At 42.5% G+C, this 24,454-nt stretch overlaps 1 protein-coding gene across 1 annotated transcript in view; it reads right to left on the minus strand.

Annotated features, from left to right (window-relative positions):
* CDH7 (cadherin 7) overlaps window positions 1-16,018 on the minus strand; it is a 149,247-nt gene extending 133,229 nt beyond the window's left edge. Inside the window, exons 1-2 of the mRNA XM_019987011.2 lie at window positions 15,887-16,018; window positions 2,114-2,520 (exon numbers count right to left, since the gene is read on the minus strand). Coding sequence (XP_019842570.2) covers window positions 2,114-2,323 — 210 coding nt within the window. The 5' untranslated portion in view covers window positions 2,324-2,520; window positions 15,887-16,018. The remainder of the gene's footprint in view (window positions 1-2,113; window positions 2,521-15,886) is intronic.
* Between the last annotated feature and the right edge of the window lie 8,436 nt (window positions 16,019-24,454).

A 24,454-nucleotide genomic window follows, 5' to 3' on the forward strand; every position in this document is an offset into this window, starting at 1 on the left:
TGGCTACCGACTCCAGTACTCTTGCCTGGAGAATTCCATGGACAGAGGAGCCTCAGTCTACAGTCCATGGGGTCACCAGTAGTTGGACATGACTGAGCTACTAATACTTTCACTTTCACTTGTCCTTTATGAAATATTTACAAATTATTATAGATCTATCCATTCAACCAAGTTTGATGAATTTCTCAAATGTTCATTAAAAATGAATGAAATTATGAGCTAGAATCTAGGTCACTATCATTACATAACATTAATGCTTTCACTTGATTTACAAGAAAATAAGAGAGATGGAAAGATTTAGTACATAGTAAGTATAAATGATGGTGCTGTGGACATAAGCAGACTGGCTCTGAAAATACACATATGCACACACAAACACACACACACAAAACTTGTGTACATCCTTTCTTGGGCTTCCCAGGTGGCACTAGTGATAGGAATCTACCTACCAATGCAGGAGACATAAGAGACATGGGTTTGATCTCTGGGTCGGGATGATCCCCTGGAGGAAGACACAGAAACCTGCTCCAGGATTCTTACCTAAAGAATCCCATGGACAGAGGAGCCTGGCAGGCCACAGTCCCTAGGGTCGCAAGAGTCGGACACGACTGAAGCAACTTAGCACACATGCATGCACATCCTTTGTCAGGACAGAAACTTGCTATGATAGGCTAGACAGTTTCCTAATCCATGTCCCTAGAAATCTTTAACATATCTGAATTCCTTTGTTACAACACAGTATCAGTATTTGTACAATGTAGAGGCATTTAAAGAAAAGAAAGAAGATATATATAATAAAGATCACCTTGGCTTATGTAGACAACTACCAACAAAAACAGATTTTTCACTCTTACTCAAGGTCTATTCAAATGAAACAATGACCTGTGAAACAAATACCGAAGATCCTCCTTCAATCATTCACACTTGAAAATACACTCAGGGATAAATTCATCAGTGTGCTGAGCTTCACTTTACCAGGAATAGATGCATAAAACTGACTAAGAGCAGACATGCAGATGTATAGATGTCTTGCAAACACATTCTACTTATAGAAACCCTTCGCCAGGGCTCAGCACCAAGTTGAAAATCTCAGGCCATCTTCACAGACGTGAACACAGCCAACCTGCATCAAACCAGGAACTGGAACATGGTACCAGGATGGGGAAAAGCCATGTGCCCTGGAGTGCACCCTTCAATTCAGCAAGTGCTCGAACGGAAACTGCTACCCAAACATGCAGACAGAAGGAGGCAGTGGTAAAGAATCTCCACTTGGGCACTACTTGGCCGCCAAATAAATACACCCCAAACTGCCCACCATTCGTCTAACATCACTTCTCTTGAACCTCGGTTCATGCTCATTTTTAACCAAAATGTTAATTTTAAAAAGGAAATTTTAATAGTCCATTAAAACAAAACCACCACTTAGAAATGTAGATTTGAACCGCTCCTGATTTGGAAACAACAGTCCCCATAATTACACTTTTGCCATTCTCAACTTCCAAGTATCAGAACAGGATACATAAGCCTCAAGTTAGTATGAGCATTATTAGCCTCGTTAACTCCCAGAAAAAAAAAATCTCAAAAATCTACTGGCTCATAGAACCCACCAGTCTTCATTTATTACTGCGGGGTCCCCGGCCTCTGGACCATGGACCAGTACATCCTGTCAAATCAGTGGCAGATTAGATGAGAAACAGAGCAGGCAATACGTGTAATGCCCTTGAATCATCCCCAAACCATGTTCTTCATCCTTGTCGGGGGGAAAAATTGTCTTCCATGAAACTGGTTTGAAGCACCAAAAACGTTGGGGACTGCTGTTGAGTAAACATTCCTGCTCTAATTTTGGAAGGACAGCTTTACTAACATGCCACCATCATGCTAAACGAGGCGTGAGTACGAGTCTCGCCTGTATCTTGGAATAAAGCATCATTCCCTAAACTGTGGCTTCACGGGATGAGTAACACCTGGATGACTGTGCCAGCGTGGCTAACTAATGCCAGAAACCTCATGACAGCTTTGTGTTTCTCATCTCCAAAGAAAAAGGAGCCGTTCTCCATTCAACCACAGACATTCACAAGAACCGTTTGTGACTTGGAAAAGCCAAATACCCTACCTTTCCTACATAGAGCGGGTCTGAACCCATGTACTCCTCCAGCACGAAGAACTGATTCCACACCCAGCTGCGCTTCGTGCGCGACCTCCCTGATTGGAAATAGGGCTTTGATCCGGACCTTGAGAGCTCCGCTTGACTCATCCCCGAAAAACACAGGAAAAGCGAGATCAGCTGAAGAAAATGGCAGAACTCCACTTTGCCCAACTTCATCTTTTTTTTTTTCTTTCTTTTTCCTGTGTAAGAAAAAAACCTTGACAAGAGAGAAGGCACAGTTCCAGTTGGCTTAGTAGCTCTTGCCTCCGGCAGGGTGTCAGCTGGGAGTGTAGAGATAATAATTTGCAGAGAGTTCGAAGGGGAGAGGTCACAAGTGCTGAATAACCTTCGCCCAAGAATGGTGTAATAGGTACCTACCAGAACAAAGAGAAGAGCTGGTGTCAGAAAGCAAAACACAGAAATACCTTTTAACTTGCACTTACTAACTCATTCTCTTTTTTTTACTTTGTTTTTAACACCAAAAACATTTTGCATTGGAGTACGGCCAATTAACAGGGTTGTGGTAGTTTCAGATGATCAGTGAAGGGACTCAGCCAGACACACACATGTATCCATTCTCCCCCCCAAACTCCACTCCCACCCAGGCTGGTCACATAGCACTGAGCAGACTTCCCTGTGTCTTTGTTGGTACTAACGCACTCTTGATCATCCAAGATATCATTATTTGCACTATCATTAAAATATGATGACAAACTTAGAAAACTGCAAAAGCTGTGGCCAAATTCACAAATGACATAAATACTGCTGATGCAGAATTATCCTGATTCCATAATACAACCTTAAAATTTTCCTGGTTCTTCTAGGGCATTCTCATTGGGAGCATATGGTTTATTTAATACAAATGGAGCAACCCATCAGTTAAAAAAAAATCATTTTAATGCTAGGCATTTTGGGGTTTTTTTGTCCTTTTCTATCACAGTTTCATTTGTTGGTATTAGAATATGAAAGCCAAGCAGCTCAAAGCAGGGATTTAACCAAATGGAAAGGACATATGCTAGTTTAAATCTCTCCTGTGAAACTGCAAAGAGAAAGAAGTATGAGATGCTTCGAAACCGGTTGATTGAGTCTAAGCCACCGAACACCAGCTGTTTTGATGTGTTCTGATTTGATTGTGATCAGCTGAAAAGCTCAGTGGTTTCCAATTTCTACCCTTCAAATTTATTGTCATGTATGCTGTGGAGCGTGTTTGGTCATTCTACTGCACTGAAGGTATTTGCCGCTTTACAAATATTTATTGAACCCTTGCAGCATGGTTTGTGCATAGTAGGGCCTTTCTCTGTCAACAATGACAGGACTGAATTATACTGATCATCAGAGGGGTGAGCAAATTCGATTCTATATTGAGACTGATTCTCGGTTCCACACACATAAGAGGTGTCTTAGCAGCAGCAAAAATCTTTTATCCTCAGGTCTAGTTATTTCAGTTACCAAATTCTGATTATGCAAGAGATAATCAGTTTACAAGGCCAACTTCCCAACACCCCAAAACACAGAGGAATGAGAATTTATGACCAAGTGCTCACTTAAATCACTGTTGCACTTTGGGTTATGAATTAATTTGGCAACTGTAAATAAATCAACAATAGGATAATTAAGGCAAATAAGATTTGCTTTCAATTTTTGAGAGGAGAAAAATAGTCTTAACAACATGAAGCCACAAGATATCTCATTATCAAAGCAGAAAATACTCTCTGTGCCAACTTTTCCATCTTTCCCCCTTCTCTCCTGTAACAGAAATGTCTGCTAATCATCAGATGATTTCTGACAGTCAAATTGCTTATAGAACATGCCATATATAGTAGAAGGAAGGTGAACTGTATTAAACATGTTAAAATAGTCCACACAACTGGAAGAAACAGGTTGCATGGACTTGAAGCTCTAGTCAAATGAACATATTCCTATTAAAGATACTGCAATAAAGTTTGAAATTTAGGATATTCCAGAATAACTCCAAATACAGCTAACTGCTATGTTCTGAGAAGCCCCAGGAAGGATAAACTATTACTGGAGCATATTAACTGCAGTCTGTGCACTGAATACCATCTCCCAGAATCCAGATCTCCCATCTGATGATCAAAAATGAATTTGGTTCATTTGAAAATCACTCTAGAAAGGTGACGGAGAAGGCAATGGCACCCCACTCCAGTACTCTTGCCTGGAAAATCCCATGGATGGAGGAGCCTGGTAGGCTGCAGTCCATGGGGTCACTAAGAGTCGGATACAACTGAGCGACTTCACTTTCACTTTTCACTTTCATGCATTGGAGAAGGAAATGGCAACCCACTCCAGTGTTCTTGCCTGGAGAATCCCAGGGACGGGGAAGCCTGGTAGGCTGCCGTCTATGTGGTCGCACAGTCAGACACGACTGAAGTGACTTAGCAGCAGCAGCTAGAAATGCAAGTTGTTCTACACTTAGAATTACAAGCAAGAAGGAACTTGGGGCAATTTACTGATATTCTGGTGAATGAAAGACCCTCAGCTAGGTTGGAAGTTCTTTGTACACTGGTCTGAGCTAATCCACCTGAGAGACAAGTTACCTCCAATTAAAAGAAGACACGTAAACACTTAAACAAGGAAATGGTGTGCTGGTGAAGGGATTTGTCTGTGCCGACCGGGACTCAGGGCCAGGAACTCCTGGTGAGCAGCCTTTAGTAGGAAGCACAGGGACCTCCTTCACAAACCAGGTTCCTGGGGATGGGGGAGGGGGGACCTAGGGTTGTGGTGACCAGACTGAGTCCTGCATGGGAACCCTTTGGCCAAAGGACATTTCAAGTTTCACTGCTCTCCTTCCTCAAGAAAGAAGGAAACTGCGCCTAAAACTACCGCAGAAATATTTTGGTCCCTAAGACCAAATGTTTTAAAATGTGATATGGACAAATGATGTCAATTTCAGTTCAGTTCAGTTGTTCAGTCCTGCCCAACTCTGTGACCCCATGTAGTGCAGCACGCCAGGCTTCCCAGTCTGTTGTTCCATGTCCAGTTCTAACTGTTGCTTCTTGACCTGCACACAGATTTCTCAAGAGGTAGGTCTGGCATTCCCATCTCTCAAACAATTTTCCACAGTTTGTTGTGATCCACACAGTCAAAGGCTTTGGCGTAATCAATAAAGCAGAAGTAGATGTTTTTCTGGAACTCTCTTGCTTTTTCGATGATCCATGATGTTGGCAATCTGATCTCTAGTTCCTCTGCCTTTTCAAAATCCAGCTTGAACATCTGGAGTTCACGGTTCACGTATTGCTGAAGCCTGGCTTGGAGAATTTTGAGCATTCCTAGCCTGTGAGATTCGGAGAAGGCAATGGCACCCCACTCCAGTACTCTTGCCTGGAAAATCCCATGGATGGAGGAGCCTGGTGGGCTGCAGTCCATGGGGTCCCAAAGAGTTGGACAGGACTGAGCGACTTCACTTTCACGCATTGGAGAAGGAAATGGCAACCCACTCCAGTGTTCTTGCCTGGAGAATCCCAGGGACTGGGGAGCCTAGTGGGCTGCCGTCTATGGGGTCGCACAGAGTCCGACACAACTGAAGCAACTTAGCAGCAGCAGCAGCACCAGCAGCCTGTGAGATGAGTACAACTGGGCATTCTTTGGCATTGGCTTCTTTGGGATTGGAATGAAAACTGACCTTTTCCAGTCCTGTGGCCACTGCTGAGTTTTCCAAATTTGCTGGCATATTGAATGCAGCACTTTCACAGCATTATCTTTTAGGATTTAAAATAGCTCAACTGGAATTCCATCACCTCTACTAGCTTTGTTTGTAGTGATGCTTTCTAAGGCCCACTAGACTTCACATTCCAGGATGTCTGGCTCTAGGTGAGTGATCATACCATCATGATTATCTAGGTCATGAAGATCTTTTTTGTATAGTTCTTCTGTTTCAATTCTGTGTCAACTTAGGCTACTCTATAGATTAAGGGAAACTGATAACATTGTTTCTGTGTGAAATTGTACCCAACCTCTAAAAAACTAGACAACAAATGAATTTTTTCAGAATTCTAGATTTGGGGAGTTCTTATAATTAAATTGGTTTTCCCTGGTGGCCCAGATGGTAAAGAATCTGCCTGCAATGCAGGAGACCCAGGTTCAATCCCTGGGGTCAGTTAGATCCCCTAGAGAAGGAAATGACAACCCACTCCAATATTATTGCCTGGAGAGTCCCTTGGACAGAGGAGCATGGAGGGCTACAGTCCATGGGGTCGCAGAGTAGGAAACAACCGAACGACTAAGATCTGAGTCTGTCATGTCTCAGCTACACAATCTTGGACAAGATACTTAAATTCTAAGAAAATAAGTTCCAGAGATGAATCTTCAAACCTCCCACTTATAAAATGAAAATGTAAATAATTGCATCTAAGTCATAGGATTAAATAAGCAGATCATAAAAAGCTAAGGATAGTGCCTGGCAAAAACTAAAAGCACTAAATACATATATACACACACATATATGTAACATAAGTAGTATCAAAAATTATATACATATATACATTTTAAGTTTGATACTACTGCTGCTGCTAAGTTGCTTCAGTTGTGTCGGACTCTGTGCGACCCCATAGACGGCAGCCCACTAGGCTCCCCAGTCCCTGGGATTCTCCAGGCAAGAACACTGGAGTGGGTTGCCATTTCCTTCTCCAATGCACGAAAGGGAAAAGTGAAAGTGAAGTTGCTCAGTTGTGTCCAACTCTTAGCGACCCCATGGACTGCAGCCTACCAGGCCCCTCCACCCATGGGATTTTCCAGGCAAGAGTACTGGAGTGGGTTGCCATTGCCTTCTCCGAAGTCTGATACTACTTATGTTCAAATTAAAGTTATTGTGTGATGTTTTCATTTTCACGTTATCTATAAAACGTTTCAGAAAACTCCTAACACTTAGTGAAAACATTTTTAGCTTTTTATTTTGTATTGGGATATAGCCAATTAACAATGTTGTGATATTTCAGGTGAACTGAGAAGGGACTCAGCCACACATATGCATGTATCCATTCTCCCCTAAACTCCCCACCCTATCCAGGCTGCATTGTAACATCGAGCAGAGTTCCCTGTGCTATACAGTCGGTCCTTGTTGGTTCCCCACATTAAGTAGAGCAGTGCGTACATGTCCATCCCAGACTCCCTAACCATTTCCTTCCCCCATCCTTCCTCCTCCCTGCTCCCCTCAACCATGAGACATTCTCAAAGTCTGAGTCTGTTCCTGTTTTGTAAGTAAATTCAATGAAAACATTCTTAATAGTTCAAGTCAGTGCCCAGACAACTACGTAGATTATAAAAGGAAGCATCTAGATGCGTACAAACAATGGCAACAAAGTGCTTTCTTAAAAAAAAAAAAAAAAAAGTAATATTTTCTTTCCTAAAGCCACGTTCTCTGTCATTCTTATAAGTCAAAGACTGGTATTGGTATTGGATAACTTTGAGTTCACTCAGGATGTTCACTGATAAGAAAGAAACACAATCTGGACTGGAAATAGATCACATGACCCTCCATCATTTCCTGTAATGACCTTGGATCCCTTTGGGCCTTCATGTTCCATGTGTGCAAAATGTGGGGGCTGAGCTATATCATTTTATAAAGTCTGTTTGTACAGCTAATTATATAAAATTGCTTTTGTTGTCTTTTTTTCAGTTATGAAAAAGTACACATTGTTAATAATTAAAGGTAAAGGGTAGAATGATTAAGGAAAGCAACAGAAATATAAAGGAAGCATTCGACGTGTTTACAGAATCGAGCATGAATTTTACCAAGACATGTTTAAATTACTCTTTTTGCCTCTTGATTATTTATTTTCCATACAAGACTGTGGAGTGATGGAACAAGCTAGAACACATAAAACAACAGAGTGACAGAAAACGCCATGAGTTATTTTAGAGTCATTGACATGATAATATCTGCAGAGGAAAGATACCTGAGAATTCTATACTTTCCTATTTAAACCAAGGGTTTTAAGAGCAGTTAGTATTAACAGAAACCTTGATGAACAGGGATGATTTACCCTATTGCTGGATCCTAATATCTAGAACGGAAGTAGGCCCTGGAACTGACATTCAGAAAATGTTTATGGGATGTTTCTTTTCATTATAATCACTCTCATGTTTAATATGAAAACTTAACCATAGAAGTCAACACGGAAATCCTTGACTACTCTACCATGTTCAGAAGTCACAATCACTTTGAGAACAATTCCATTACATTTCTCTGCAGGATTTGAAGTATTTGCCAGTCTCTTGAGCCAAATTTTCTTTACTTTTCTTGAAGGTCGAGAGGACAAGGATACTTCAACTGGCATTGTGTACATTCCTGGAGGATGAAATTCTCTTTCATGAAGCAAATAAATGCCTCTAGAACATGCTTTGTACAGTGTGCTGGTAAACATCGGAAAATCACATATGAAGAGCTGGGATCTGAGTAGGGTGTTTCATGATATGTACATCAATACTTTGGAGAGCTACAAACCCTGCCAGGAACATACACTTGATAACAGAAGGAGGAAGTGGTGTGGCAAGGGTCAGATGTCCCCTTTCTTCACCTGTCCCCCCCAAATCCTTGCCTTGCTTTCCGGACAGATCTGGTTTTTGAGGTAAAGGCCAGAACAACAGCTCGACCCAGCTCACCCTCCCTGGATGAGTTGGGTCACCATGAAAGATAGGAAGGCCCTGAACCCTTAGGAAAAACTTTCAGTTATCTGTGGTCATCAAATAGAAGTAATTGAGACTTGCCCTTGAGATTTCCTGTCCATAACCTCACTATTCAGGCTTCCCATCTTCACACAAACGTCAACACATCTAAAGGCACCAACCACAGTAACGTCTTTGCCACATAAACGAACTTGAGCACCCAACACATTTCAATTGTTGACTTTGTGCACAATGGGTTAAACAAGGCCTCATGAATCTGTGTCCCAAAACAGAACTCTGCAACCTCCTTCCTCAGATGTCTGTGTCCTCTTCTCCCTTTCTTCTGCCTCCTCTCCTATCTCAGTTTCCTATACAGGCAGGAGTTAACCAGGGGGATGTTACATCAGAAATGAGCAGAGACCTCTGTGCCCAAGCTGTGTCACGTGCCAACATGTGGCCCAAGGGAAAACTTAAAAGAGTGGCCCTCTGGAAGGCTGGACCGCTGCCTAGGGTCACTATGACCAACTCAGAAAAAAAAGAGACGGTGCAGAAAAATAATGTATTGGCATACAGTTAGGTAACTTCTACAGATCTGCGTCAACTTCTGGACAGTTACAGATGTTCACCATTACAACACTGAGGACAGAAACAGCAGGAATAGGTTGTATCTGAGGAGAGAAGAGCTGAATAGAGGCCAAGCACAGACATTTCAAAAGCCAAAGCGGAGATGGCTACTGGATTAGTAATTAATCTAAAATCTAAAAACTCTGGGTAACATTTCAAAAAAAAATTTTTTGCTCTGATATTTTAAAGCTAAAATTTGTCATTTTTAAAATTTGTAATGTTAGATCTCTTTTTTTTTTTTTGGCCAAAGCAAAAATACATGAAAATCACGACAAATAATACTGTGATTTTTGTCAAAGGAATGCAAAATGAAGCCTCACAAAGGAAATCTTAAAAGGATTGGAGCAAAAAAAAAAAAATGAGAAAGAGGTAAGAGTCAGTCAAGCGCTATTTACTAAATCAACATCATTTATTGACCTGAAATCACTTTATCATGCTACTTTTTTGTTCCAATTATTTTTGTTCATCTAAGTGGCAAAGAATTATTTCCAAGTAGATAGTTTAGTATTCATTTAACCTTAATACCTAATAATACTTTACCCAAACGAATTCATCATTATAAAATTTTCTTGGATTTTCTGCTCCACTAATACCTCTGTGAAACTACTTTCAAAAATCAGATCAAGTGACCATCATGCTCTTAATCAAATGTTTGTTCAGACCTAAAAACAATGACTAAAAAAAAACCCTTCATAACAAAAAATGTATTTTTAATGCATCAGTGAGCAAAAGGGCAAATCTTACAGAGCCTGTTCCATCTAAAGATGGCATGCTAAAAACACTACAAGTAGCACAAAATGTATCCTATTCAACCACTCACATTAATATAGAACCGTAAAAGTAGTTAAAGCACATGCTTAATTACCAACTAATTTATATTTGCTAAACTGCTTTTTTAAAAGGCACACAGGACTATCTGCCTTTGAGAAATAAGGAGCTATAAACTATGACTATCAATTATATTAAAAGGAGATATAATATTACTAGTTTAGGTTTTCTGGTACTTAGTTAAACTGGAAGTGGTTTTTGCAGTGCAATATGAATAAACCAATGGCTTACCTCAGTTTAAGACTCTATACCATCAATTTCTCTCAATCATAGGCAAGAAACAGATGCTCAACCTGAGTCTGGAGTTGCATCAGATACAAGTCTTCTGCAACTGCTGTGAAATATACTTACTTTATAACACACTAATAGGTAGTATACTACTTACTGGTAATCTAAAAACTAGAAGACAGCCTGCTTCTCTTTTTAAAATGGGTCCAGTTTGGGAGGAAGTTGGACTTCCCTGGTTAAGACTCCACACTTCCTATGCAGGGGTGCAGGTTCGATCCCTGGTTGGGGAACTAAGGTCCTGCAGGCAGCACAGCTCGGCCAAAAGGAAAAAAATAAAAAAACATGGTCCAGTTCACAATTACATGGAACATGACAGTTTCAGAATAAATTCAGTAATTTGCACTTTCTATAAAAACAAAGGTAAGAATGACATTTAAGGACTGCCAGTGAACTTGATAGAAAATAATCCACGAGAATCAGAAATCTCTTAACAGGTAACCACCAAACACCTTTAGAACATTCCCTGAGACGTTCTGTTGGATGGTTTATAAAACACAGTAGTACAAGAAATCACAGTTGTAACAATAACAAAATGGGAGAGAAAAAAAAAAATCTTGCTGCTGGCCTATTGGGAGGAAACTGTCATTTCCAGGATTGCTTTAAAGTTGAACTGCTGGGCTGATCAAAAATGTTGTTCAGTTTATGGGAAAACCTAAACAACCTTTTTAGCCAACCTGATACATTTTGACAAGCAACATGTTTTTAATGAATGAAGACTGAACAACATCCATGTTTAAAAGTGGAAATGATACCACTTCACAGCAGTGGTCAGAGGATACTGTGACCATATCACCATTGCTTTAAGCACAACCTTCATGAATGAGCTCTGTAGTTTGGTGAAAGAAGCCTGCTCCCTTTTGGATACTCCTTGGGTATTAAATGGCATTATTCAAACTCAACAAGGGAAGACTGCCTCCTGATTTCATGTCTCCATTAAAGACCTTCATTTGCCCTTGCTTTCCCCAGGACTGCAGCCACCTGTCTCCACACAGGTCTTCACTATTGCCACAAAGGTAGAGTGGGCTGCTTTGTAAAAAGGATCATACTGTTCACTGTTAAGTTCACTTGTTTTTACAGTAGATTCACTGAATATATTTTGGGGAATGCAAAAGTGGGGAACGATCTGTTCTAACCTCCCCTTCATCAGTGAGCAGAGGCTGTGAGTGACAACAGAAAGTAATCCAAGGTCAAGGAGCACTTCAAGAGCTATGGCCACGCGTCAGTTCCAACTATCACACACAAATAGAGCTTTCAGAGATGACATCTAAGAGAGAGAGAGAATGAGGGTCATTTAGTGCCAAAGGAGGTAAACGCTTGCTTTTCTTGAGCATTCATGTTGGGGAAAAATAAATGAATCTCCAACCCACTCAAGAGGTAGAACCACAGAAACAGAACCTAAGGCAGTCTTTTCTTTCTTTACTAACGAAAACAAAAGTCTACGGTTGTGCAGTGCCCAAGGTCACACAGCTAGTTAACAGATGGAATTGGGCATGACTGGGATGCAACGGTCATTTAAAGTATTTGTTAAATATTTCTCAATCTGATCATTAATATCTTTCTAATTTATTACCTTTAGAATTTACTCAAATTTTTAATATAACCATGAGCTTGAATTTTCAAAGTAGGGGACCATCAGGATTCCATTCAGAATGTACGAGAGAGAGGACAGAATGTAAGATACTCAAGAGATCTCTTGTTCAGGATTGTATGTTTATATATTACCAAAAACAGTGAGCAGTACCCAATTTTAAAATTGCCTTTTCCCTTTGAAACAACTCTAGCATCCATAATAACTTCCTACAACACTGTAATGCTATGGTAGTCAACTATTTGCACTGATATTTGAATACTAGTCCATTGGCTGTTTTAGAAATTGGGTAAATTCTGATTTCCCAGGAAAATACCTTAGGATATAAGAATGTACATGGATGGTTATTTGGTTGTTGCTATAAATCCTGTATTTCAAGATGCTTCTCTGTTCCTAACTACCCATTATAATCATTCTAGATTTAATATTTCATCTTCAGCTTTTAGGATAGACATATACTGTCATTTGTTCTATCTCTTTACCATTAAAGTTTAGCATTAACTTCAATAATTTTAATACTGATGAAGCAGCCCTCTTCTTTTCTACTTAAAAGGTATAATTCTTTACATTTTAATTAGTAAGGCTGGGGACCTCTGTGATATGTGACTTCTCACATAAAGAAACTGTGATCAAACCCATTAGCTCCCTGGGCCAGATAACATTACAACCACAGACCACAACCTCCTACCGTTAACTGGCCTAAATATTCAGGCAGGGGCCCTGGAAATGAATCACACAGCCGGTAGTCTGCCTCTGGTTATCAGACATGGAATGAAAACTTCTCTAAGTGGATTACAGAGTCAATTTCCACGAAGCACAAATAACTTCTGCCATGGGTGAAAGGAATGAAAAAGAGAAAACAACCACTGTTAACAATTAACTAGAAGCAGCCTATGTAAATTACAAAGAAAGTGACAAAGCACAGTCCTTCTGAGCTCTTTATATAGTATCAAAATGGTCAAATCATACTTACAGGGTTTGTTTCTTTGTACTTTTACAACATATTTCAGTGGGATCAATTTTCACTTTTAATTTACCCTTGCATTTACACTGAGATTTACTTGACTTCAATAAAAGGCAACATGTTTCAATAAGCAGTCTGCAAAACAGTCAAAAAGAAATTTCTACTAGAATGAAAATATGAAATGAACGTAAGGACATGCATGCCTGCATATTCATCTGCACTGATAATTTTGTCCGTGAGGAGTCTCGCAGAACCAGGGGGGGAATGTTTGCAGGGGTATCTTTCTGCAAAACCAGCAAATTCCCAGAGGAGGCACTCGAGTACTGCTAGTTACAGCTAGATCAGCTCTGCTTGTCAGAGGCTGAGGAGATGGTCACACACAGGACTCTGATCACATGCCTTCCTTGTCCTCAGCTCCCCTTCATCACCCCATTTAGAAGCAACTGAGTCCTTCATGCAAAGGAGAAAAGCTCCCATCACTGTCCTCTTGCAATCAACGATGGTGCCTTGGCTATTTTAGAAGTTTCTGAGACTCCCAATTTCAGCTAAAGGCTCTGAAGCTCTCCAAGCCAGTAAAAAACCTTTTTACACGTGAGAGAGAGAATTGTGATGTGATAGGAGCTACTAAGGCAGTAAGTGCAAAATCTTATAAAATCAAAGAAGGATGGAAATCACTGAAGCATACATGTTAACAACTGAACAACTGATGATGCTTTACAAAAGATTTATAAAAGACTGACAAAGTGTTGAACTTGACTACAAAGATGTAGTCACTTCCTCATATCACTATACATTCTGAGAAGCTGTTATCAGCTCTGCCCTCAAAAAAGCTAAAAAGGAGGAGAGACAGTGGGTGGATTTTTAGACCTAGGGAGGCAGAACAGTGACCCACTCAGGGTGCACCCAATCCTCTCTCCTTCACTGGACACTAAAAACCAGAGTCAATTCAAGGGTAAACCACAATAATACAGATGCTTTACAATTACCCTTCTATAAGAAAGGGAAAAGCGCTGTGCTATTAAATCAATAAAAGTCTACTTAAGAAGAGGTGTGAGCCTGTCAGCCAATTGTTAACACAATTCTAATCACCTATTGCAGCCCTTAATTACAATAATATCTCAAGTTGTAAGAGCACAATGCCTTTTTCTTAAGGCTGCAAACCTTAATGGCTTCGAGCAGGGTGATGGTCTACACTACTGATTATTGTTTTCTTTATTTTTCTTTCCACAGACAGACTTTCACAGCTAGTTTTACCAGATAAGACTATTAAGGTTGGATGCTACCTAATTGCTTCTGCCACTCCACTTCATATGAAACACTAGCGGAACAAGCCAGATGTCTACAAAGTTGCCAGTTTGACTATCTGTCTCAATTCTTTAGCATTTTAATCCATACTGTCCCAAAGAGCCCCAAAAGGAAGAAAAGGATTCTTAATGGATTGCCCTTTATGTACTAACAAGAGAACAGCTTGTGTAAACAAAATCTAACTAGTTCTTCTTCAAAGAAGTAAATCTGGTGAGTTACTGAAAGCTTCCAATACAATTATTTTCTTCCTTAGCTCTTCACTACCAACTTGTCTTTATAAAGACACACTTAAAACTCGTCTGATATCGCTGCCGGACAGTGTATCATTGTGAACTTTCCTTTAAAAAACAACAACAAAAAAGGCTACTGCTTCCCCTAAACTCTTAAAATATACATTTTCGTGCTGTTAACCTGAAATTTTTTTAATGCATACTGTCACTTACCTCAAGCCATATACTAACATATAAGTTACTTTTTTTTTTTTCTTCTATTTTCCCCCATAAAGTTCTGCTTGTCTACTTTTGAATGCAAAATAATCTGAATACCTGCCGGGTTACAGGAATTATGAAGGAAGAGTCTTTACTTAAAGATGTTTCACCTAATAAGTGCTGCAATCAAGAGAAGATATTTCTTGCGAACGCGTTTTAAGTATATTCGGGCTTCAGTGCTCAGATCTCCAAAGCTACCCAGTCCTTTGCTTCACAGGTTCTCACCTGCCCACTGCTGGGTAATTTAGTACCAATCTCCACTCACCTGCACTATATCTAAGAAATCCTTGAAGTTAACGATGTAAAAGGTGAAGCCAATAAAGACCATAGGTCCTTCCTCGTGCATCCACCCGCAACCAGCCGTGGACCAGGTGCGCCCACAAAGTCCACCAGACAGTCAGAGAAGCAGGGCGCCCTTAGAACGACGCGCACCTAGGGTACCGCGGGGCGGAGCGGAGGCGGGATGTCTCGCAGAGGCCAGCCCTGCGGATGCAGGGCACCACCAGAATACTAATTACAGGAAAAAGCTAAACACCCTTACAGGAGCTCCACCGTCCAGAAAGGTAAACGGAGTACACGCAGTCAGTCAGATGGACGCGCGGGCACACGCCCCCTCGCAGTCTCAGACCGCCGCAGAAGCCGGCAGCCCGGCCAGCGCGGAGTTTTCCCCGCATGTATCCTGGGTTAAAAACAGCCCCTCGTGCTCCCGGTGGAGGAGAGCAGACCGGACTGCGTGCTGCCCTGCACACGGACAACGCCGGGATCTGCTCGCTCAACTCGCCAACTCGCGTCGCACCCGGTGTCCGTCAGCACCAGCTTGCCGGCCCAGCTCCCTTCGCCCGCCCACCCTGCCCGGCGGAGCCGCAGATCAGGGCCACCGAACGGTAACTTGCGGACGCCAGGGAAACTCCGTGCGGATCTCCCCGCCCGCTTTCCGCCTGCCACGGAGTCCCGCTTCCCCGGGCGCACCGGAGGGCGCACTTGTGCCCAGCTGCGCCTTCCCCGGGCCCCCCGCAGGCGCACCCACTCACCTGGGGGCTCGCTGCCCTCTCCGCGGCGTCCCGCGCCAGCCACCTGGGCGTTGGCATCCGAAAGGGCGCGCGCTCAGCAGCCGGGCGCCCGCGGGCTCCTGGGGACCCAGGGCGCGCGGTGGGGCGCACGGGGCGGACCCGCGGCGCCCGCTCGGATCACAGCCCTCTCCGCGGGACGCGGGCTGCGGGGACCCCGCGCGGGCCCCCAGCGCCCCGGTCCCGCCGGCTCGGCCGGCTCCCCGGGGCGGCTCAGACGCTGGGTCCGGAGCGAGAGAGCGAGCGGCCGCACGTCCGGAGAGAGGGCGAGGGGGCGAGTGGGCGGGCGCAGAAGAGGCGGAGAGGGCGCACTGGGCCGGGCCAGGTGGGCGGGCGGCGGGGAGGAGCGGGTGGTCGGCGGCCGGCGCTGGCAGACAGCGCTGTGCGTGGCGTGACCCGGAGCCGCCGAGACTCTGGCACCTCCCGGAGCCCAAGTGAGGGCTCTTGGCACCGCAGCCGCTCCGCCGCCGCGCGCGCACCCCCGCGCGCGCACCCCCGCGAGCCCCTCCTCCACCGCGCTCCTGACAGCTCCGCGCAGACCGAGTCCTTCTCAGGAAAATCCAGGAGAGCGGTGGAAGTAGGAGGGGCAGCAGCCCATCCATCTCCAGGCGAGGTATTTGCATCTGAAAACGCCGAGCTGGAGGAGAGTTTGGAGAATTTTTTTTTTTCCCAGCGCCCTCCCCTCCCCACCCCCAACCTGTCGCGGAATCCGTGATCAATGGAGCTCCTGAGGCATGAAGGCAAAGTCATAAAACTAATCAGAACTTACAGTTTTCTTGCGTGATAGTTTTGCCCTTTCAATCTCCTCGGACTGCCCTAGTTCTACTTTCTGTACTTGCAGAAAATTTCTTCCCCTGCTGGGCTGGCTAATGCAAAACTTCCGAGGTGTGTGATTTACGCGCTGGGTGGGAGAGAGGACCCTCGCGAGGTGGGCAAGGGGGTCTAGTCTTTTTAGGACGCGCCGCCGCCGGTAGAGTTGAGCAAGCTTTGTGTGCTTCTGCTCTGGTGCTTGATTTAGTCTGATGCCTAGCTGTTCCGTCGTAGGGGTGAGGAAGGTGAATAAATCGTTTCCAAGCGCGTTCGTTTTCATTTTTCTCATTCGGTCAACGGAACTGGCCCTGCGTCTCCCATCCATCCGTAACGGAGATTCTCCAGATACCCGGCTTGTGGGCTTGGCTGGTCGGTGTAAGCACCTCTGCTTCCTGTATCCCTCAGGCACACTTACCCTCCCCCCAGTCCAGCTCCTCCAGTCCGCTTAGCTTGCTTCTTTTTTTTCTCTCTCTCTCTCTCCTCTACTTAGTCTTTAAAACTGGATTCTGTGCTAATCATTCTAACAGAAAATCTTTTTGAAGCGTATTCATTTCCAAATACCGCGGCTCGCTATGGTATTTACTTACAATTGCTTCATTTTAAAAGTTGTCTCTTCAACCCCAAACCTCTCCAGCTCCAGGTTTGCTTGGAGGACCATTTCACGGTCCATTTCCATTCAACTATCAGCCATCCCTCAAACTCTGTACCTTTAGAACAGACCTCTTTATATCTTGCATAGATACCGCCTTGGGTTTCCCAGGATGTACTTTCTTTCAACTCCACCATCATCATTTTCCTGGTAGCCAGACCTTAAACCTTGGCTTCATCTTGAAGGACGTTGACAGGATTTTATCTGTGAAAATCCTCAATTATTCCAGCTAATGTTCACAGTCTAGAACTTTACATTTTTCTGGTGGCCTTCCTTTGTGTAAATGAATTTGCTTCTGGGATGGGACCTATACTTATAATTGCTCTGGACCAAACGTTTCAGGAAAGCAAAGAGGAATATTCACTATGATTAAGACACAGCACATGTTTAACCCACACCAAGTATTTGTTGAATACAAGAAGTGAATGGTTGTATCCCATCCAGTATTAACACAAATCTGAGCCCACCTGCCAGTTTTTAACCAGCTCATTGACTGCCTGGATCTTTCATCTATAAGGGATGATGTGGGATCAGGAATTTGGTACTATACCATATATATTTATTAGCTCATTTTAATCAACGGCCGCCACATATGAAAAGGGAAGGAAATGGAGGTTTTGTTTTGTTTTGTTTTGTTTTTTTGGTGTTATTTTGTTTATACTTTTCCTAAAATTGTCCTCAATTATTTATTTTCTGGTCCTCTGCATAAATACTGATCATCAGTTTGGGCTTTCATCCTGAACCAGATGTTTCCAGACTCCTTGCCTTTCTTTTTAAAAAATACCCTTAAACTGGCACCGAAAAGGGACCACTTCCAGGGCTTGAAAGTGTCTAACACATGGAAATGAATTGTCGGAGGAGACACACATGCTGACAAAGCAAGAAACTTTGGGAAGGGGCCCCGGGCGAAGAGCGGGAGGTAAAGGAACCCAGGAGAACTGTTCTCAGTCTCCAGTTTCATGGTGATGGGATTAGTTTCTGGGTGGTCTCTGGCGGATCATTCTGACTCAGGGTCCTTCCTGGGGGCACATGCATTGCTCAGCCAAGATGGATACCAGCGAGGATTCGGGGAGGTGGTAGGACATGTGACGTCTCCTTTTTACCTTTCCTGAACTCTTCCAGTTGGTGGTGGCTTCTTAGTTCTGTGTTCCTTACTAGGATCTCCTGTCGTAAGATAATTCATGGAAATAGTTATGATGGTGCCTGGGCAGGGTGGGTGGTTTTAGTCAGTGTGCTTCCGCTAACAGAAACTGTAACCTTCACCTAGATTCTAGAAGGGGTGAGTTACCCAGAATACCAGTTCTGGTTCTGTTCCTCATAGAGGAAGATCTAGGCTCCTCTCCAGCCAAGTGCAGTGCAGAAGGCAAGGGTAGGAACAGAGGGTGCTTCAAACAGTAACTGAGGGACATCTAGTCATCTGGGGAGGTCCTTTTCCAAGGAGGAGGTGCTTAAGCTGAGACATGGTGATGAGAAGAAGTTGGACTTGAGAAACCCTGAAGGAAAATGGCCTGGGCAGAAAAAACAAGGGCAAAGGTCTGCAGAAGGTCTGGAGAATGAAAGAGGCAAGTGTATTTGAGAAACAGAGAGCACAACGCAAGGGGGAGAGTCAAGATGGGTTATACTGGAGTGGTGGGCAAGAGACAAATGTTGTAGCGTCTTCTAGGTCCCTAGAAGGTGTTTGTGTTTTATTTTTAGGAGGGAGCCCAACATTAGGAACAATAAATAAAGGAAATATTCCACAGGTTTACACTGTAGTCAAGTCCAAGGACATGTTTTTTAGATCCTTTCTCCTTTTCCTATAAATGTTGGTTAATTAGAGAACCTCATTTCCTGAGAAACACAAATAAAAAGACACTGTACTAGATAAATCCCAAGATGATACCAAATGTTTAAGATTCTATGACATACAAACATAAGTCATCACTGCAGATGCTTATTTATGAAATGTCATGCTTCCATTATTTCCAAATTTATGCTTTAATATTTATATTCTAATATAGAACAATCTTTTAAAAATCCTCTCAGTTGAAGTTATTGTTTCTTTACTGTCATATAATGTACACAAATCAATATGTCCCCCTTTTTTCCTACTTTAAGAAAATACTTTCAATGTACTTTCACTCTTGATTAAACCAATAAAACTCTCTTTTGGAGAAGGAGGAATCAGAAGAGGTAAGAGAACTTTGCCATAATTCCTGTTGCTGTGGAAAGTATTTCCCTACACTTCTTATTTCCCAAAGCAAATTCAGTGCAAAAGTACAAGGTTTCTGATGAGATTGATGGTTCAATTATATTCATATTCATTCCATCCTGATCTTACTCTAAAACCGTGGCTTGAGTATCTGTCAGCTGAGGGCAGAAAAGAGCTAATCATGAGGTCTGCACAGTTCCAGCAATTCTGGGGAGCCCTGGGCAGGAAAACATAGATGTGGCAGAAGGTAGGAGGCTCTCACATAAGGCAAGCTCTCAAAAAGATCATTTATAGTTTCCTGTGAAAAATCTCTCCCTGATATAAATGTGTGGATAATCATAAAAATGTATCTTTTCATTATGTGATGCTTAGAGTTTCCCTGAGTATGTCTATTCATCAATCTGGTTCATCTAATTAGGTTTACATGCATTTTCTAGAAAGGAAAGGACTAAGTAGGGCAGACTCCTAGATCTTTGTTGTCCTTTACTAACTTTTTAAATAGTAACTGAGTCCCTGCTGTCCGATCCTTAGTCTAGAGGTTGAGAACACAAAGGTGAAGGCGCAGTTCTTATCTTCAGGAACCTTCCAGCCTGTTGTGAAAATAAGAAGGTGGACATCTCCCTGCACCACGATGAGCATCGTGACGAGGTAAACAGAGCATCGGGCGTGGGAGCACATATCATGAACAAAAAGCCTCAAATGGGAAGAGCCAACATTTGGGTTGTACCCTGAGAGCAATGTGAGAGCATGAGGAACTTTATGACGGGAAACTGTGATGCTAATTGCACAAGAAGGCAGCTGATTTAGGTCAGCTTGGCACTGAAGGTGAGGAGGTGTTCAGGGAATTACTGTAGAAATCCAGGTGAGAAAAATAGTAGCCTGGACTCTAGTTCTGGCATTAGTGCATGAAAACATCTTAGATATAATCAGAAAATAGAAGTAGATTTAAAGATATCTTGAATGCTGCTTCTGCTGCTAAGTCACTTCAGTCATGTCCGACTGTGCGACCCCATAGACCGAAGCCCACCCGGCTCCCCCGTCCAGGCAAGAACACTGGAGTGGGTTGCCATTTCCTTCTCCAATGTATGAAAGTGAAAAGTGAAAGCGAAGTTGCTCAGTCGTGTCCGACTCTTCGCGACCTTATGGACTGCAGCCCACCAGACTCCTCCATCCATGGGATTTTCCAGGCAAGAGTACTGGAGTGGGGTGCCATTAAATGCAGTTATCAATAAAAACATAAGTGATCATAGAGAGAATAAAGATGTTTGCTAGGATTAGCATCATGATATCAGCACACACACCCCGACCCCTGACAACATCTCACTGGTGACTGTGCCCCTCACAGGTACTAGACAGGGAAAATCCGAAGTATGCAATGACACAATTTCACTGCTTAAGATGTTCTCAAGGGCTCCTTGAATATTATTTAAGCAGTCAGTCTGTCCAAAAGTGAATACTTGGAGAATATACTATTTAGTTAAGGGGCTTGAAGATATTCACAGACCAGGGGAGCTGCTGAGACAGCATAGAAGGCAAGGATGTCTAATGAGGTCTAAGGAATTATCTCCTTAAATGTTCTCCAGGGTGAGGAGAGAAGGAGAAGGGGTGACAGAGGATGAGACGTTTGGATGGCATGACCGACTCAGTGGACATGAATCTGAGCAAACTCCAGGAGATAGTGAAGGACCAGGAAGCTCTGACTGCAGTGCATAGGGTCACAAAGAGTCGGACATGACTTAGTGACTGAACAACAACAAGGGTGAGAAGGAGGCCAATGGACCTTTCAGGAGCCACAGTAAGGACACAGGACTAAGATCTCATTGAAAACCGCCATCAGGCTGAGTGGTCTAAGATCTCATATTAAGCAATGAAAGAGCCCAAGCATGAAAAACCTTGATAGCATAAATAAAATGAGAAAGAAAAAAACCAAAAGTCCTTTGCAAACTCACCTACGCTAAGATGCATCCCAGCGGGTGGTACTCAGATTTCTGGGGTGATGCAATGATACAGATGGACCAGTACTGAGGTTTCCATTCCCTTCAAATATACAGTATAGAGAACTTCGCTGCACAAGCATGATAAGCACTGGGACTTCCCTGATGGTCCAGTGGTTAAAACTTCACCATCCAATGCAGGGGGTGTGGGTTTGATCCCTTGTCCAGGAGCTAAGATCCCACATGCCCCGTGGCCAAAAAAAAAAAAAAAACATGAAATGGGAGCAATGTTGTCACAAATTTAATAAAGACTTTAAAAATGGTCCACATCAAAAAAGGAAAAATCTTAAAAAAAAAAAAAATGGTGAGAGCTAATGGTGAAACAAAAGCAGAAACAGAAAGTTTAGACTTTTAAGTCTGCCTACTTGTATATATTGTGCTTTAAATTACTGGTAGTTTACTCCTCACCCCAACTACTTAGAAAAAAAGAAGGAAAATGGAAAGAAAATGACATATCTTTGCTAAAGCAAAGATGAAGAATGCATTTTTTCCCCTGTTCTAGGCAAAGGAAGTTGTCCCGGCTATCTTTCCAGAACTCTTCAGATATTGAAAGCTTCTTCATGGGGCTTGAGAATATCTGAGATATTGTGGGTGCTTGGTTATCATTTTAAATAAGGAGAGTTTTCTGTTGCTACATGTCAAATTTATCAACATTTTCTTTCTGATGAACAAACTCAAACAGATAAACATCTGACCTGGATTTGGTGTTAAACGCCAAGGCAAGGGAACTCTTACTTAAATCGTGTATGATACCGTGGCTGTGCAATTGTATCTCTGGATTTAGAATAGTTAGAACACAAATCACTTTTTTAAAAGCATCTCAAATGAAAATTGTCAGAAATAATATAGCTAGGCCTGTGTTATCTCTTGAATTATAGTTGTTCCATAAAAACCTTCTAAAACCATCATAGAGAAAAGTGATAATGCAAATTTCTGCTAAACATTGCTCTATCACTCTGTGATAAACCAGAGAATCTTCTGCAGGAAAATAAAAGTGGATTTTCACAATAAACTCATTTCAAAAGTATTTATTGAGTATGTGCTTGTGTACCAGGTTTGATGCCACAAATTGCAGGAATTACAAAGGAAAGTAAGGCCGAGTCCCCACAGAATACTCCAGGCACATTCAGAACTATTAAAAAAAGAGAGATGAGGCTAAACTCAGTAAGAGAACAGTAAGCAGCAAGGTACAAGATTTGAAGGAGGAAGACATTTGTTAATGGAGAGTCCTAAAAACATAAACCAGGCTTCCCAGGTGGTTTAGTCATAAAGAATCTGCCTACCAAGAAGACATGGGTTCAATCCCTGGGTTGGGAAGATCCCCTGGAGAACAGTCTCCAAGGAGCAACAGGATTTAATAGGGGATTTTTGTTTTTTTATATAAAATGAGATGCTTACAGAGGATCCTCTGCTTGCCTAGACAGAAAGGCCTCCCTTGTTCACCTTGGGCTGGGACGGTGTTTCTCTGCCTGTTGACTAACCTGATGTACAGACTCAGAGAGCTGGCTTGCCCTGGGTTCTGCAGGCTTTATAGCTGGTGCCACTCAATTATATTTAGTGCTCTCCTAACACGCATGAAATGTACATGGAGGGATGACCCTACTTCCAGCCGCTGCACGGAACCAAAAGTACGGCTCTCAGGAGTATGTGACTTTGAGGCTAAACTCATATTCAGAAAGCAAATTCAGGAAGAGAAAACAAGAAGAAACAATACACCTTAGGAAGAAAGAGAAAATGAAATGAGCCAGTTTTTTTCAAAGGCAGGTAAGCATGCTTAATGAAATATTGAAGAGCTGCCACCCTAGAAGCTACTTGTGGTTAAGAAGCACAGTCTTTTTATGAGCTTGAACTACTCCATTGACAAAGGTGATGTCTCAAGCAGTCATTATCTCTGTGAACTGCAAGTGGTTTCCCTTTTCACTTTCAGGATTGAGTGATTCAAAAGGGATACAATCAGCATTTCTCCTTCACTTCCTCACCCATCTGGCCAAATGGTCACTCTGCACCCCAAGCTAATGAGGGTCTCTCACTACAAAATAGTAAAGAAGAAAACTAAATCAAGACCGATGCCATGTGTGAAGACCAACATATGCAGTCCTTATGGACAAAATAAGGCGCAATAGTTTCTAATGTATTTGTCTGTTAGTGTGAGAAGATGTTGCGGTGGAAATCAATGCTCATTATGCTTCATTTATTTGGTTAGGGCTTTGTAGATTTAATGCTGACAGGAAAATGTTATACATATCGTGAGGAACTTAAAGATCTCCTTCCAAATAAATCTGTGGATACAAATTATGGTCTGAGAGGGTTAAGGGGCCTCAGTAAGCAACTGAATTACCACCAGTCACAGAAGATAACACCTTATGCGTGAAATGACCTAATAAGACACGTTCGATGACACGTAAGCATATTCCCTCATTTTATCCATAATGAAACTGAAATTCAGGAAGATAAGGAGATTGGTTCATAATCTCATGGCAAACCCAGGTATGTGAATAAGAATCAAAACCCACGGGGCTTCCCTGGCAGTCCAGTGGTAAAGACTTCGCCTTCCAATGCAGGGTGTGCAGGTTTGATCCTTGATTGGGCAACTAAGATTCCACATGCCTTGTGGTCAAAAAAAACTAAACATAATGCAGAAGCAATATTGTAACAAATTCAATAAAGACTTTAAAAATGGTCCACATCAAAAAAAAAAAAAAGAATCAAAACCCAGAAAGGAAAGCATGCCAGTTGGTCGACAGGGCAACAGCCAATGCGGGAGTCCTAAAAATCCTAGACATGCAGACATGATTATTTGCTATTTTGCATGTCAAATACCAAGAAGGATTTTTGTTATTTCATAGCTTTCCTAAGCAGTGGAAAAATAATTTGGTTGTAGCCATTGT

This window comes from Bos indicus, chromosome 24 (genome assembly GCF_029378745.1).
Source record: "Bos indicus isolate NIAB-ARS_2022 breed Sahiwal x Tharparkar chromosome 24, NIAB-ARS_B.indTharparkar_mat_pri_1.0, whole genome shotgun sequence".
NCBI lineage: Eukaryota > Metazoa > Chordata > Mammalia > Artiodactyla > Bovidae > Bos > Bos indicus.